Source organism: Pygocentrus nattereri, chromosome 19, assembly GCF_015220715.1.
Source record: "Pygocentrus nattereri isolate fPygNat1 chromosome 19, fPygNat1.pri, whole genome shotgun sequence".
Classification (NCBI taxonomy): Eukaryota; Metazoa; Chordata; class Actinopteri; order Characiformes; family Serrasalmidae; genus Pygocentrus; species Pygocentrus nattereri.
The window spans coordinates 22,781,866-22,798,305 of NC_051229.1; the positions used below are offsets into that span (position 1 = coordinate 22,781,866).

Consider the following 16,440-nt stretch of genomic DNA (forward strand, 5'->3'; position numbering starts at 1 on the left):
ATCCAAGCACATGAAGACCATCGTAGAGATGGAGAACTCGGGCCTTGTCCACATGCTCAAGAACGGAAAGACTGAGGGTGAGGGAACTGGGGGTCTCTTTCCATCCATATATCTTTAAATGAAACTCGTCCACAGAAATGCTAATAATGACTGCAGTCTGGGGGAAGTCAGCACATGGGGTACATGGGGTCATGCTAACTGTCTTCTTTTTTGTACCTCTGATTTGTACCTGATTCATTGTGTTTAGGGAAATTTACTCAACCTGTTTTCTTCCCCTCCCTCTCCCCCTCTCTCTCTCTTTTCATATTTCTTTCTTTCTTGGCTACATCTTTCTTTGACCTCTCTTTTTCCTCACTCTCTCCCTCTTCTCCCCTCCTTCTCTATCCCTCTTCTCCCCCCACCTTGTCTGTCTGTCTGTCTGTCTGTCTGTCTGTCTGTCTGTCTGTCTGTCTGTCTGTCTGTCTGTCTGTCTGTCTGTCTGTCTCTCTCTCTCTCTCTCTCTCTCTCTCTCTCTCTCTCTCTCTCTCTCTGTCTCTCTGTCTCTCTGTCTCTCTGTCTCTCTGTCTCTCTGTCTCTCTGTCTCTCTCTCTCTCTCTCTCTCTCTCTGTCTCTCTCTGTCTCTGTGTCTCTCTCTGTGTCTCTCTCTCTCTCTCTCACACACATTCTCACACAGATCTGGCGTGTATGTATAAGCTGTTCAGCAGGGTACCAAACGGTCTGAAAACGATGTGTGAATGTATGAGTCTGTATCTGAGAGAGCAGGGCAAAGCACTGGTGTCTGAGGAGGGAGAGGGCAAGAACCCTGTTGACTACATACAGGTAAGAAACTCAGAGGTGGAGCAAGCAGGTCCAAGAGTTAAGCTGACAAAATGATTTTTATTGTGGTTGTAGTATTAATAGAAGTGGTTAGTAAAGTAGTAGTAGTAGTAGTAGTAGTAGTAGTAGTAGTAGTAGTAGTAGTAGTAGTAGTAGTAGTAGTGGTAGTAGTAATTGCACTGGCAGCAATAGTAGTAATTGCAGTAGTAGTAATTGCAGTGGTGGTAGTGGTAGTAGTAATTGCAGTGGTGGTAGTGGTAGTAGTAATTGCAGTGGTGGTAGCGGTAGTAGTAATTGCAGTGGTAACGGTAGTAGTAGTAGTAATTGCACTGGCAGCAATAGTAGTAATTGCAGTGGTAGCGGTAATAGTAGTAGTAATTGCAGTGGTGGTAGTGGTAGTAGTAATTGCAGTGGTGGTAGCGGTAGTAGTAATTGCAGTGGTGGTAGCGGTAGTAGTAATTGCAGTGGTAGCGGTAGTAGTAATTGCAGTGGCAGTAGTAATTGCAGTGGCAGGGGCAGTAGTAATTGCAGTGGTAGCGGTAGTAGTAATTGCAGTGGTAACGGTAGTAGTAGTAATTGCAGTGGCAGTAGTAGTAGTAATTGCAGTGGCAGTGGTAGTAGTAATTGCAGTAGTAGTAATTGCAGTGGCAGTAGTAATTGCAGTGGCAGTAGTAATTGCAGTGGCAGTAGTAGTAGTAATTGCAGTAGTAGTAGTAATTGCAGTGGCAGTAGTAGTAGTAATTGCAGTGGCAGTAGTAGTAGTAATTGCAGTGGCAGTAGTAATTGCAGTGGTAACGGTAGTAGTAGTAATTGCAGTGGTAGTAGTAGTAGTAATTGCAGTGGCAGTGGCAGTAGTAATTGCAGTGGCAGTAGTAATTGCAGTGGCAGTAGTAGTAGTAATTGCAGTAGTAGTAGTAATTGCAGTGGCAGTAGTAGTAGTAATTGCAGTGGCAGTAGTAGTAGTAATTGCACTGGCAGCAATAGTAGTAATTGCAGTGGTAGCGGTAGTAGTAGTAGTAATTGCAGTGGTGGTAGTGGTAGTAGTAATTGCAGTGGTAGCGGTAGTAGTAATTGCAGTGGTAACGGTAGTAGTAATTGCAGTGGCAGTAGTAATTGCAGTGGCAGGGGCAGTAGTAATTGCAGTGGTAGCGGTAGTAGTAATTGCAGTGGTAACGGTAGTAGTAGTAATTGCAGTGGCAGTAGTAGTAGTAATTGCAGTGGCAGTGGTAGTAGTAATTGCAGTAGTAGTAATTGCAGTGGTGGTAGCGGTAGTAGTAATTGCAGTGGTGGTAGCGGTAGTAGTAATTGCAGTGGCAGTAGTAGTAGTAATTGCAGTGGCAGTGGTAGTAGTAATTGCAGTAGTAGTAATTGCAGTGGTGGTAGCGGTAGTAGTAATTGCAGTGGTGGTAGCGGTAGTAGTAATTGCAGTGGTAGCGGTAGTAGTAATTGCAGTGGTAACGGTAGTAGTAATTGCAGTGGCAGTAGTAATTGCAGTGGCAGGGGCAGTAGTAATTGCAGTGGTAGCGGTAGTAGTAATTGCAGTGGTAACGGTAGTAGTAGTAATTGCAGTGGCAGTAGTAGTAGTAATTGCAGTGGCAGTGGTAGTAGTAATTGCAGTAGTAGTAATTGCAGTGGCAGTGGCAGTAGTAATTGCAGTGGCAGTAGTAATTGCAGTGGCAGTAGTAGTAGTAATTGCAGTGGCAGTAGTAGTAGTAATTGCAGTGGCAGTAGTAATTGCAGTGGTAACGGTAGTAGTAGTAATTGCAGTGGTAGTAGTAGTAGTAATTGCAGTGGCAGTGGCAGTAGTAATTGCAGTGGCAGTAGTAATTGCAGTGGCAGTAGTAGTAGTAATTGCAGTAGTAGTAGTAATTGCAGTGGCAGTAGTAGTAGTAATTGCAGTGGCAGTAGTAGTAGTAATTGCAGTGGCAGTAGTAATTGCAGTGGTAACGGTGGTAGTAGTAGTAGTAGTAGTAGTAGTAGTAGTAGTAGTAGTAGTAGTAGTAGTAGTAGTAGTAGTAGTAGTAGTAGTGGCAGTAGTGGCAGTAGTAGTAGTAGTGCAGTGGCAGTAGTAATTGCAGTGGTAACGGTAGTAGTAGTAATTGCAGTGGCAGTAGTAGTAGTAATTGCAGTGGCAGTGGTAGTAGTAATTGCAGTAGTAGTAATTGCAGTGGCAGTGGCAGTAGTAATTGCAGTGGCAGTAGTAATTGCAGTGGCAGTAGTAGTAGTAATTGCAGTGGCAGTAGTAGTAGTAATTGCAGTGGCAGTAGTAATTGCAGTGGTAACGGTAGTAGTAGTAATTGCAGTGGTAGTAGTAGTAGTAATTGCAGTGGCAGTGGCAGTAGTAATTGCAGTGGCAGTAGTAATTGCAGTGGCAGTAGTAGTAGTAATTGCAGTAGTAGTAGTAATTGCAGTGGCAGTAGTAGTAGTAATTGCAGTGGCAGTAGTAGTAGTAATTGCAGTGGCAGTAGTAATTGCAGTGGTAACGGTGGTAGTAGTAGTAGTAGTAGTAGTAGTAGTAGTAGTAGTAGTAGTAGTAGTAGTAGTAGTAGTAGTAGTGGCAGTAGTGGCAGTAGTAGTAGTAATTGCAGTGGCAGTAGTAGTAGTAATAATTGCAGTGGCAGTAGTAATTGCAGTGGTAACGGTGGTAGTAGTAGTAATTGCAGTGGTGGTAGCGGTAGTAGTAATTGCAGTGGTAGCGGTAGTAGTAATTGCAGTGGCAGTAGTAATTGCAGTGGCAGGGGCAGTAGTAATTGCAGTGGTAGCGGTAGTAGTAATTGCAGTGGTAACGGTAGTAGTAGTAATTGCAGTGGCAGTAGTAGTAGTAATTGCAGTGGCAGTGGTAGTAGTAATTGCAGTAGTAGTAATTGCAGTGGCAGTGGCAGTAGTAATTGCAGTGGCAGTAGTAATTGCAGTGGCAGTAGTAGTAGTAATTGCAGTAGTAGTAGTAATTGCAGTGGCAGTAGTAGTAGTAATTGCAGTGGCAGTAGTAGTAGTAATTGCAGTGGCAGTAGTAATTGCAGTGGTAACGGTAGTAGTAGTAATTGCAGTGGTAGTAGTAGTAGTAATTGCAGTGGCAGTGGCAGTAGTAATTGCAGTGGCAGTAGTAATTGCAGTGGCAGTAGTAGTAGTAATTGCAGTAGTAGTAGTAATTGCAGTGGCAGTAGTAGTAGTAATTGCAGTGGCAGTAGTAGTAGTAATTGCACTGGCAGCAATAGTAGTAATTGCAGTGGTAGCGGTAGTAGTAGTAGTAATTGCAGTGGTGGTAGTGGTAGTAGTAATTGCAGTGGTAGCGGTAGTAGTAATTGCAGTGGTAACGGTAGTAGTAATTGCAGTGGCAGTAGTAATTGCAGTGGCAGGGGCAGTAGTAATTGCAGTGGTAGCGGTAGTAGTAATTGCAGTGGTAACGGTAGTAGTAGTAATTGCAGTGGCAGTAGTAGTAGTAATTGCAGTGGCAGTGGTAGTAGTAATTGCAGTAGTAGTAATTGCAGTGGTGGTAGCGGTAGTAGTAATTGCAGTGGTGGTAGCGGTAGTAGTAATTGCAGTGGCAGTAGTAGTAGTAATTGCAGTGGCAGTGGTAGTAGTAATTGCAGTAGTAGTAATTGCAGTGGTGGTAGCGGTAGTAGTAATTGCAGTGGTGGTAGCGGTAGTAGTAATTGCAGTGGTAGCGGTAGTAGTAATTGCAGTGGTAACGGTAGTAGTAATTGCAGTGGCAGTAGTAATTGCAGTGGCAGGGGCAGTAGTAATTGCAGTGGTAGCGGTAGTAGTAATTGCAGTGGTAACGGTAGTAGTAGTAATTGCAGTGGCAGTAGTAGTAGTAATTGCAGTGGCAGTGGTAGTAGTAATTGCAGTAGTAGTAATTGCAGTGGCAGTGGCAGTAGTAATTGCAGTGGCAGTAGTAATTGCAGTGGCAGTAGTAGTAGTAATTGCAGTGGCAGTAGTAGTAGTAATTGCAGTGGCAGTAGTAATTGCAGTGGTAACGGTAGTAGTAGTAATTGCAGTGGTAGTAGTAGTAGTAATTGCAGTGGCAGTGGCAGTAGTAATTGCAGTGGCAGTAGTAATTGCAGTGGCAGTAGTAGTAGTAATTGCAGTAGTAGTAGTAATTGCAGTGGCAGTAGTAGTAGTAATTGCAGTGGCAGTAGTAGTAGTAATTGCAGTGGCAGTAGTAATTGCAGTGGTAACGGTGGTAGTAGTAGTAGTAGTAGTAGTAGTAGTAGTAGTAGTAGTAGTAGTAGTAGTAGTAGTAGTAGTAGTAGTAGTAGTAGTGGCAGTAGTGGCAGTAGTAGTAGTAATTGCAGTGGCAGTAGTAGTAGTAATAATTGCAGTGGCAGTAGTAATTGCAGTGGTAACGGTGGTAGTAGTAGTAATTGCAGTGGTGGCAGTAGTAGTAGTAATTGCACTGGCAGCAATAGTAGTAATTGCAGTAGTAGTAATTGCAGTGGTAGCGGTAGTAGTAGTAGTGATTGCAGTGGTGGTAGTGGTAGTAGTAATTGCAGTGGTGGCAGTGGCAGTAGTAATTGCAGTGGTAGCGGTAGTAGTAGTAGTAATTGCAGTGGCAGTAGTAGTAGTAATTGCAGTGGCAGTAGTAGTAGTAATTGCAGTGGCAGTAGTAGTAGTAATTGCAGTGGCAGTAGTAATTGCAGTGGCAGTAGTAGTAGTAATTGCAGTGGCAGTAGTAGTAATTGCAGTGGCAGTAGTAATTGCAGTAGTAGTAGTAGTAGTAGTAGTAGTAGTAGTCATAGTCTTGTGGGCTGGATATGATCTCTTAAGAAGAATACACGTCTGGCCTGGTTTAAATGTTTTACACTTGCTGTCATTATAACGTCACATGTGGTCCTGCGTTACTGTAGTAGAAGTAAAATTTAGAGTTTGTTTAATTGTTGAACTTACTACATAAATTCTGTTTTAACCCAAGCGCCGTCATTGCCATGACACCATGAACAGATGCATCCTGGGGCAGCTCACATCACTGTCTATTTTATCATGCAGGGTCTGCTGGACTTGAAGACTCGCTTCGACCGTTTCCTCCAGGAGTCGTTCAGCAATGACCGGCTCTTCAAGCAGACCATTGCTGGAGACTTTGAGTATTTCCTCAACCTCAACTCCCGATCGCCTGAGTACCTCTCACTGTTTATCGACGACAAGCTGAAGAAAGGAGTCAAAGGAGTATGACTCTTACCTCAAATCCATAGCGATAATTGTTGCCTAGATGACATTTATGAACGTCTAGAGTCCTGCAGTTTCCTGAATTGTGTATTTGTGTGTGTTGTAGCTGACAGAGCAGGAGGTAGAGTCCATTCTGGATAAGGCAATGGTGCTGTTCCGGTTCATGCAGGAAAAGGACGTGTTTGAGCGCTACTACAAACAGCATCTAGCAAGGAGACTGCTTACCAACAAGAGCGTCTCAGACGATTCAGAGAAAAACATGATCTCCAAGCTCAAGGTTCGAGGCACTAATTGCTGTTGAATAGCAATTTTGCATCATTACTTTCAGCACTTGTATTGATATCTGTCTATAAACCTGTCTATCTTTGCATAAGTCTGTGTATTCTTGGCATTGCTATGAAGGTCAAACAGATATGAAAAAAAAAAAAAAAAAAAAAATATATATATATATATATATATATATATATATATATATATATATATATATATATATATATATATATATATATTTAATTAATTAATTAATTAATTAATACTATACAGTGGTGTGAAAAAGTGTTTGCCCCCTTCCTCATTTCCTGTTTTTTTGCATGTTTGTCACACTTAAGTGTTTCGGAACATCAAACCAATTTAAACAATAGTCAAGGACAACACAAGTAAACACAAAATGCAGTTTGTAAATGAAGGTGTTTATTATTAAAGGAGAAAAAAAATCCAAACCATCATGGCCCTGTGTGAAAAAGTGATTGCCCCCCTCGTTAAAACATACTATAACTGTGGTTTTTAACACCTGAGTTCAATTTCTCTAGCCACACCCAGGCCTGATTATTGCCACACCTGTTCTCAATCAAGACATCACTTAAATAGGAGCTGCCTGACACAGTAAAGTCCACCAAAAGATCCTTAAAAGCTACACATCATGCCGAGATCCAAAGAAATTCAGGAACAATTGAGAAAGAAAGTAATTGAGATCTATCAGTCTGGAAAGGGTTATAAAGCCATTTCCAAAGCTTTGGGAATCCAGCGAACCACAGTGAGAGCCATTATCCACCAACAGTGGTGAACCTTCCCAGGAGTGACCGGCCACCCAAAATTACCCCAAGAGCGCAGCGACGACTCATCCAAGAGGTCACAAAAGACCCCACAACAACATCCAAAGAACTGCAGGCCTCACTTGCCTCAGTTAAGGTCAGGATTCATGCCTCCACCATCAGAAAAAGACTGGGCAAAAATGGCCTGCATGGCAGAGTTCCAAGAAGAAAACCACTGCTGAGCAAAAAGAACATTAAAGCTCGTCTCAATTTTTCCAAAACACATCTTGATGATCCCCAACACTTTTGGGAAAACATTCTGTGGACCGATGAGACAAAAGTGGAACTCTTTGGAAGGTGTGTTTCCCATTACATCTGGTGTAAAAGGAACACTGCATTTCAGAAAAAGAACATTATACCAACAGTAAAATATGGTGGTGGTAGTGTGATGGTCTGGGGCTGTTTTGCTGCGTCAGGACCTGGAAGACTTGCTGTGATAAATGGAACTATGAATTCTGCTGTCTACCAAAAGATCCTGAAGGAGAATGTCTGACCATCTGTTCGTGAACTCAAGCTGAAACGAACTTGGGTTCTGCAGCAGGACAATGATCCTAAACACACCAGCAAGTCCACCACTGAATGGTTGAAGAAAAACAAAATGAAGACTTGAGTGGCCTAGCCAAAGTCCTGACCTGAATCCTATTGAGATGTTGTGGTATGACCTTAAAAAGGCCGTTCATGCTCGAAAACCCTCTAATGTAACTGAATTAGAACAATTCTGCAAAGATGAGTGGGTCAAAATTCCTCCAGAACGCTGTAAAAGACTCTTTGCAAGTTATCGCAAACGCTTGGTTGCAGTTGTTGCTGCTAAGGGTGGCCCAACCAGTTATTAGGTTTAGGGGGCTTTTTCACACAGGGCCATGATGGTTTGGATTTTTTTTCTCCTTTAATAATAAACACCTTCATTTACAAATTGCATTTTGTGTTTACTTGTGTTGTCCTTGACTATTGTTTAAATTGGTTTGATGTTCCGAAACACTTAAGTGTGACAAACATGCAAAAAAACAGGAAATGAGGAAGGGGGCAAACACTTTTTCACACCACTGTATAGTTTCAGCTAAACGGATCTTCATTGAAGTTGCTTTAATGTTATTTTCATGCTAATAATGTTTTTTTTATTAGTAATCAAATAAAACATAATTTGACCCGTGGTGTGTAAACTTACATAGGACTGTACTCGAATTCTGTAGATTGTTGCTCTGGGCCGGTAAATCTCATGTGTTTCATAGCTTCTGTAACTGTTTGGTACACATTGGCCATGGCAGAGACACTGCTCTCACAGTCCTCTTTCCTCATTCTACTTTTCTGTTTTTCTTTTTCTCAGATTCACTTGTCTGTTAAAAAGAGCTTGAAACTTTTCCACAGACTAACATTTCAGTAGTTACTGGTTACTGGTCTTACTCCCCCAGTATAACTGATTTTGTGGTTGTAGGTTTTTAATTTGCCTTTTTTTTTTCTCGGAACTTGTACAGCAATCTGGGCTCCAAATGAAACGGAAAAAAAGTGCTTCATAAACTCCATTACTGTTGTTGGTTTCTGCACTGAAGAACTGAAACTATTGAAAATTGTAGTGACATCACCATAAGCACGTTCTAATGCCTCTGTTTTGTAACTGTGTTGCAGACAGAGTGCGGTTGTCAGTTTACCTCTAAACTGGAAGGCATGTTCAGGGACATGAGCATCTCTAACACAACAATGGATGAGTTCCGCCAGCACCTGCAGTCTACAGGGGTAAGACACACCACAATCCATCAGACCAGGTCACGGATGGAAAAGAGTGCATTTTCAGCCAACTGAGAAATTAGGACACTCATTGAAGGGGCTTACAGGTGCCAAAACTTGAAGCCCTGTTCACAAATACATCTGCCAAATACATCTGACAAATACGTCTCCACTGATTTCATGATGGGCGGAAGGTTACTATGCACGTTTAATATTTGCTGTGATTACTAATGTAACGTTACAAACAGGAGAGAAGATGAACAGTAATGAGCTACTTTACTCTTTAGACGGCCCTTTGACGCTGTCAGTGACACATTGAGACACTTTAGCTTTAACAATACATTGTGCGTCCCTGACCACCTCTGAGGATGGTTAGTGATCAGATCCCAGTGCATCTTGAACGTGCATTGGAACTGGTTCACACATGTACTTAGGGCTGTTCACTTATGATCAGATCACCCAAGATACATGCTTATGTCCATAAGCATGGTAAAAGGATCTTAATAATTTAAAATAAAATAAACTTGATTATGTAGTTTCTTGATTATGTGGTTTCTGACATACTGTTATCTGCAATAAAGGATAAAGTATAACCTGGAATTGAACTACTGCTGCTAGGGCTTTTAACAATGTACTGTTGTTAAATTTTATAGATAATGATGGCCATTCAGTCTCAGAAACCATATAAGCAAGTCTTATTTAGATTACTTAATAAATTGATGCAGTTCTAGTCCAGTGTGTGATGTAGGCTTGCGGGGTGCTAATTGGTGGCTATATGCTTACTTTACTTGTTAGCTACATAGGCCTCATAGGTTCAAGAAGAAATAAAAATCCATAAAGAATTAAACTTCAGACACCATTTTCTTTGCTTGTTGAGTATATTATGTAGACAGAAGTATTGGGACACACCTAATAATTGTTAAGTTCAAGTGTTTAAGACATACCTATTGCTAACATGTGGTTAAAATATAGCACATAGCCTTGCAATATTAATAGACAAACACTGGCAGTAGTATTTTAGACAATTCTGTGCTTCCAACTTTGTGGGAACAGTTTGCGAAAGGCCCCTTTCCATTTCGGCATGGCTATGGCCCAGTGCACAAAGCAAGCTCCAAAAAGGCATGGCTGGGTGAGTTTGGTGTGGAAGGACATGACAGAGCCCATCCAGCACCTTTGGGATGAACTAGAACAGATTGTGAGCCAGGCCGACTCATCCAGCATCAGTGTCTGACTTCACAAATGCTCTTCTGGATGAATGGGCAAAAACTCCCACAGACATACTCCAATCTTGTAGAAAGTTTCCTTGAAGAATGGAGGCTGTTGTGGAGGACCAACTACATATTAATGTGCCTAAATCTAAGGATTTAGAATGGGATGTCAAGAGGTGTAATGTGTAGGTGTCCTGATACCTTTGTGCATATAGTGTATGTGTGTATTAAGGTATTTAACCTTTTTGTTTTTAAATATGAATAGCGCTGGTCTGCAAAGGGGTAGAAGTGCACACTGGTTACAGTTGCATGCTCATGAAATTCACCTTTCTTTGTATATCAGTGGTCACCAAACCTGGTCCTGGAGATCTACATTTCTTTGGAGTCTAGTTTTAACAGTCTGCCACACCTGCTCTAGCTTATTAACTTCTTTGGAAGTTTTTGATTGGCTGTATCAGAAGCATGATGGAACATGATGTTTTGCTTTTCTTCTGTGTTTGAGCTCTAATTTTGCTGCATGTCTGTGTGTTGTCTCTTGTCTCAGGTATCTCTAGGTGGCGTTGATCTAACAGTCAGAGTTTTGACTACAGGTTATTGGCCTACGCAGTCGGCCACGCCCAAATGCAACATCCCCCCTTCCCCACGGCACGCCTTTGAGGTTTTCAGAAGGTAGAGTATACCTTCTTTTTGGCAGACAGAATTCTTGCTGGTGGACAGTCTGGCATTTGTTACGTTTTTCATTTTGGCTGTAGTTTCCTTTAAATTATCAAGCTTTATGCTGGAGCAAGCCACAACCTGCTGTTTTAGATTGAAGAATGTGGGTGTACAAGCATCAAAGCTTGTGTATGATCTGTGTGAACTACATGCAGGTTTTACTTGGCCAAGCACAGTGGCAGGCAGCTCACATTGCAGCACCACATGGGCTCAGCAGACCTCAACGCCACCTTCTATGGACCTATTAAAAAGGTAGACACCTCAAAATTGCTCTCATGTACATCGATCTACATTCGGAATGTAAGTGCATAGGATAGAAATGTTATATTCTAAATATTACAGTATCATCATAAATTGGTTAAAATCATTAGATGCACTAAATTTGCTGTTCATAATGATGGTTTACATGTTTCCCTATCTGTTCCTCAAATGTTTCTGAAAACAGAATAAGTGACGAGTTCATTGTAATGACATCATTGTGCCTTATACCTTTTACATTTTTAAATACATGCTCTCTCTCTCTCTCTGTAGGAGGATGGGTCTGAGCTGGGTGTAGGTGGAGCACAAGTAACAGGTTCTAACACAAGGAAGCACATACTACAAGTGTCCACCTTCCAGATGACCATACTCATGCTCTTCAACAACAGAGAGAAGTGCACCTTTGAGGTATGACCATTCTAGCTCTTTTTAGACACTAGAAACTAGAAAACTAGGGATAAAAGATAATCAGCTCTCTGGGGGTTGGCATTTAAACTTGAATTAAATAGTTGTTTGGTTAGTGCTTTATCTATTTTAAAAGCCCCTCGTTGCCATAAACATGGCATTAATTCACTTTCTCCAGTGCCTAACCGCTGACGATTTTGACATTTTGACTTGTAGGAGATCCAGCAGGAGACAGATATCCCGGAGCGGGAGCTGGTGCGGGCGCTACAGTCTCTGGCGTGCGGGAAGCCCACGCAAAGAGTGCTCACCAAGGAGCCCAAGAGTAAAGAGATAGAGAACGGACACATGTTTACAGTCAACGACCAGTTTACCTCCAAACTGCACAGAGTCAAAATCCAGACAGGTACGGTCACTACCCTTTCTGGGGGAGAGGGGGCACTGGAGAGGTGCCAGAAAGGCATAGAAACGCAGTGTCAGAATTTTCTGCAAATCACTGACTGCCTCGTTTTAGTCATTGTGTGCTCAGCCCTGGAGGCCCTCAGGCAAGTCCTCATTTTTGTTCTATTTTAGCTCCCAGCACATCTGAGCCAGCTACTCAGCACTTGATCAGCAGTTAAATAGCTCAGGTGCAGGAGAACAAAAATGTAGATCATTGGTAGTTCCTTGAAAACTGGGTTCCTGGCCACTATCTGCACCATATTAAACTCTGTTGAAGTACGTAGCTATAGAAATGTGTTTTTTTTAACATATTATATTAACATAAGTTAATTTTGTACTGGAATATGAGTGCATATATACTTATTAGATTAGCAGATTGATTTGCTTAGAATTTATTAGTCAAGCAGTTCTCAAACATTTTTAATCCAAGGCTCCCATTTGCTCCCAACCCTTCTGCCCCCAGTCATTACTTTCACATAAATAATTAGGACCATGTCTTGGATGTCCATTTTGCTAGCTATCGCTGGCCTGCACACAGAGACATGCCACTTGGGCTGGATTAACCAAACCAGGTAGTTGATGATAAGTACAAATAATGCTGGGCTCCCTCAAATACAGATTTATAAAGGATTACATGAAAACACTGGCATACATAAAAGCTTTTTGCATTACTGTATTTATATTTATTCTTGGTAGTTTCCTGAGCAAAGAACACTTCCGGCCCATATAAATAGGTTTTTTTTTTTTTTTTTTAATTATAAATTGTTTTAGGAGCCTAAAACTTGTGCACAGTACAGTAAACACATAAGTTGAAGACAGTGAATGCTTTACATACCCAGCTACTGGTGTTTGAGTTTGCTTTTAATTGTGCAGCTGTGCTGTATGCGTTTATTTAAGCACACAGGCAATAACCTTATGTTGTGTATTTTGTTGTATCTAGTTGCTGCTAAGCAGGGGGAGTCGGACCCAGAGAGGAAAGAGACACGGCAAAAAGTGGATGATGACCGAAAACATGAAATCGAGGCTGCCATCGTACGCATCATGAAATCTAGGAAGAAGATGCAGCACAATGTACTTGTAGCAGAGGTACGTGACACACCCACAGGCTGCTTCAGCAGCTCACTGTATGACCTCATTATTGAAAATGTTTTAAGGTTCTGACAGTGTTTGTTTGATCGTAGTGGATGATGGCAGTTGATTGATCTGTACTTTTCAAATCCAGTCATCCCTGAGCACATACTTTGTGTTTGTGGTTTCTTCCATGCTACACTGTATGATTCAAATGTTTGAATCAAAAATGAAAATGTTTGTGTTTTCAAAAATATAAAGGCAGTTTGGTTGTAGACAATTGGGAAAAAAATGATAATTTGTTAGTCCTGAACAACTGAAGGTTGCCAAATAATCAGTAGGACAAAAGGGCCTAGATGTGTCCAGAATGATGAACAGAGCTGGAGAAGATTCTAAAATGACTGAGAAAGCTGTATAACCAGAGTTATGTTGTAATATTGAGTTTATGTTTAATTTGGAATTGGTCAATTTGAAAGTGGACATAAAATTTTAAGGTTATTAACTTGCCTGAACAACATAAACAGATAATTACATTATGTAATTTAATAAATGAAAATTAAATCACTTTAATGAATAGTTTAATATTTAAATTCACATCGTAGAGGTGATTTCAAAACTTTTGAATGGGAGGGTATATTTCTAGGGAGGCAACAAAATTTCAGCCTTTGAGAAAGTGGGGAAAATAAGTGAAGATTTTGTATGAAAAAACATGAGATTAAGTCTCCAATGAACGGTCAAACTGAATCATCTGAATTCAAATGAGAAACAGTGATTAAAAATGCACAGACTTGATGCTGATGCTGTTAGCGCCCCGCTGCTGTAGGAACTTCAAACTTCTAAACGGGAGTCCAATACCACATTCACATACTTTACATATTAAGTAAATGAGGTTAAAAAAATCTTAAATGGGTGTTTTTGGTCATTATGGTGGACGTTTGGCAGCTAGGAAGTATTTTTATTTTCATAATTTTACAACTTTTGTTTCATATTATCAGAGGTGGAAAATGAAGGTCCAGAAAGTAAAAATCCTTCCCAGGATTTTGTTCCAACTGCTTGGACAGCTCTGCTGGTGTTTTGATCTAACTAGAGAAGCCAGGCCGTTGGAACAAAATACTGGGAAGGATTTTTACTTTCTGGACCTGAATTTCCCACCTCCTGCGTATTATTTAGTAAGTGGTTTAAAAATGTAGTCTTCTAGTTCTCTGCCAACATTGGAGATTACTGCTTTTAAAGCATCACCAGCATTACTATGTTAAAAGCTTAAATAAAACAGCAATTTACGTATAAAAGATACAGTGAGTCCAAGAAGTATTTGATCCCTTGCTGATTTTCTTCGTTGGCCCACTAATAAAGACATGATCATTCGATACTTTTAATGGTAGATGTATTCTTACATGGAGAGACAGAATATTAAAAAGAAAATCCAGAAAATAAATCTAAGGAATATATATTAATTGATTTGTATTTCATGGAGTGAAATAAGTATTTGATCCCTTAGTATTCATTAGCAGTTCTGGCTTTTACAGACCAGTTAGACACTCCCAATCAACTTGTTACCTGACCTGAAGCCACCTGTTCTCACTAATCACTTGTGTGAAAAACACCTGTCCACAGAATCAGACAGATCACACAGATTTCAAGTCTCCAACATGGGTAAAACCAAAGAGCTGTCACAGGACCTCAGAGTCAGAATTGTTGACCTTCACAAAGCTGGAATGGGCTACAAAAAGATTAGTAAGATGTTGGATGTGAAAGTAACAACTATTGGTGCAATTATCAGAAAGTTTAAAGAGTATAACATGACAATCAACAGACCTCGGCCCGGTGCTCCAAAGAAGATTTCGCCTCGTGGGGTGGCAATGATGCTGAGAACGGTCAGAAATCGTCCTGCAACCACTCGGCAGGAGTTAGCAAATGACCTGAAGGCAGCTGGGACCACAGTTTGCAAGGAAACAATTGGCAACACTTTGCGCAACAATGGATTCACATCCTGCAGTGCCCGAAAGGTACCCCTGCTGAAGGGAGCACATGTGGAGGCGCGCCTCAAGTATGCCAATGATCATTTGAAAGATGAACCAAGTTATTGGGAGAAGGTTTTGTGGTCAGACGAGACCAAAATTGAACTTTTTGGCCTCAACTCCACCCGCCATGTGTGGAGGAAGAAAAATGCTGCCTATGACCCCAAGAACACTGTGCCCACCGTCAAGCATGGAGGTGGAAGCATAATGTTTTGGGGGTGTTTCTCTGCCAAGGGTACAGGGCTACTTCACCGCATCACTGGGAAGATGGATGGAGCCATGTACCGCACAATCCTGAGGGACAACCTCCTCCCCTCTGCCAGGGATCTGAAAATGGGCCGTGGTTGGGTCTTCCAACATGATAACGACCCTAAACATACAGCAAAGGCAACAAAGGATTGGCTCAAGAAAAATCACATTAAGGTCATGGAGTGGCCCAGCCAGTCGCCAGACCTCAATCCGATCGAAAATCTATGGAGGGAGCTGAAGGTCAGAGTTGCCAAGCGACAGCCCACCAACCTTCGTGATTTAGAGAGGATCTGCAAAGAAGAGTGGGCCAAAATTCCCCCTGGTGTGTGTGCTAAACTTGTGGTTAACTACAACAAACGTCTCACCGCTGTGCTTGCAAACAAAGGCTTTGCCACTAAGTATTGAGTGTGTTTGGCAAGAGGGATCAAATACTTATTTTCCTCATTGAAATACAAATTAATTAAAATATATTCTTTAAAATTATATTCTGGATTTTTGTCTTGATATTCTGTCTCTCCATGTTAGAATATATCTACCATTAAAAGTGCAGAAGGATAGTGTCTTTATTAGTGGGCAAACAAAGAAAATCAGCAAGGGATCAAATACTTCTTGGACTCACTGTATGTTTTTCCACTTTTTGCCCTGAATTTTGGTTTTGGTCAGGAACTTTCATTGTATTTTCCATTGTTCATGTCACTGTACATTTCCAGTCATCTGATTCGTTGTTTCTTCCATCAGGTAACCCAGCAGCTGAGGGCGCGATTCCTGCCCAGCCCTGTGGTGATCAAAAAGCGCATTGAAGGACTTATAGAGAGAGAATATCTGGCACGAACGCCAGAAGATCGCAAAGTCTACACTTATGTTGCATAGACAAACATCTGCAACAAGAGGAGGAGAGAGTGAAAACAAAAGGATAAAAAAAAGAATAAAGACTGTTGTTCGCATGGACTGGACGTTTTAAATGGTGAAATCTGGAAAGCAGACTTTTTTTCCTCCAGAACAAAAACAACAAAGCAAACAAATAACAAAGTATCAGAAATAAACAACAAACAGAATTAAAAAGAACATCCATTAAGTGTTGTAGATTGTTTTAATTAGGCCACCACTTCCCACTCCTGTACGAATCTCAGCCATGGACAGATCTGGCTTCAAGCTCTTCACTGGTTTATCCTTCTAGAGATCGACCCTCAAGAGAAAAAAATCCCTTGGGAAAATGTGAATGCACCACACATGTTTTTTTCAATACTGTGTAAAAATAAGAAAATTAATTATTAAAAACATCAAAAAACA

General features: G+C 41.1%; 1 protein-coding gene across 1 annotated transcript in view; it reads left to right on the forward strand.

Moving 5' to 3' along the window:
- LOC108428259 (cullin-3) overlaps positions 1-16,440 on the forward strand; it is a 41,860-nt gene extending 25,420 nt beyond the window's left edge. The window contains exons 6-16 of the mRNA XM_037531175.1: positions 1-77; positions 674-819; positions 5,803-5,979; positions 6,086-6,256; positions 8,694-8,801; positions 10,545-10,669; positions 10,870-10,966; positions 11,246-11,380; positions 11,594-11,780; positions 12,756-12,901; positions 15,889-16,440. The exon at positions 1-77 is cut by the window's left edge and continues 152 nt beyond it. Coding sequence (XP_037387072.1) covers positions 1-77; positions 674-819; positions 5,803-5,979; positions 6,086-6,256; positions 8,694-8,801; positions 10,545-10,669; positions 10,870-10,966; positions 11,246-11,380; positions 11,594-11,780; positions 12,756-12,901; positions 15,889-16,020 — 1,501 coding nt within the window. The 3' untranslated portion in view covers positions 16,021-16,440. The remainder of the gene's footprint in view (positions 78-673; positions 820-5,802; positions 5,980-6,085; positions 6,257-8,693; positions 8,802-10,544; positions 10,670-10,869; positions 10,967-11,245; positions 11,381-11,593; positions 11,781-12,755; positions 12,902-15,888) is intronic.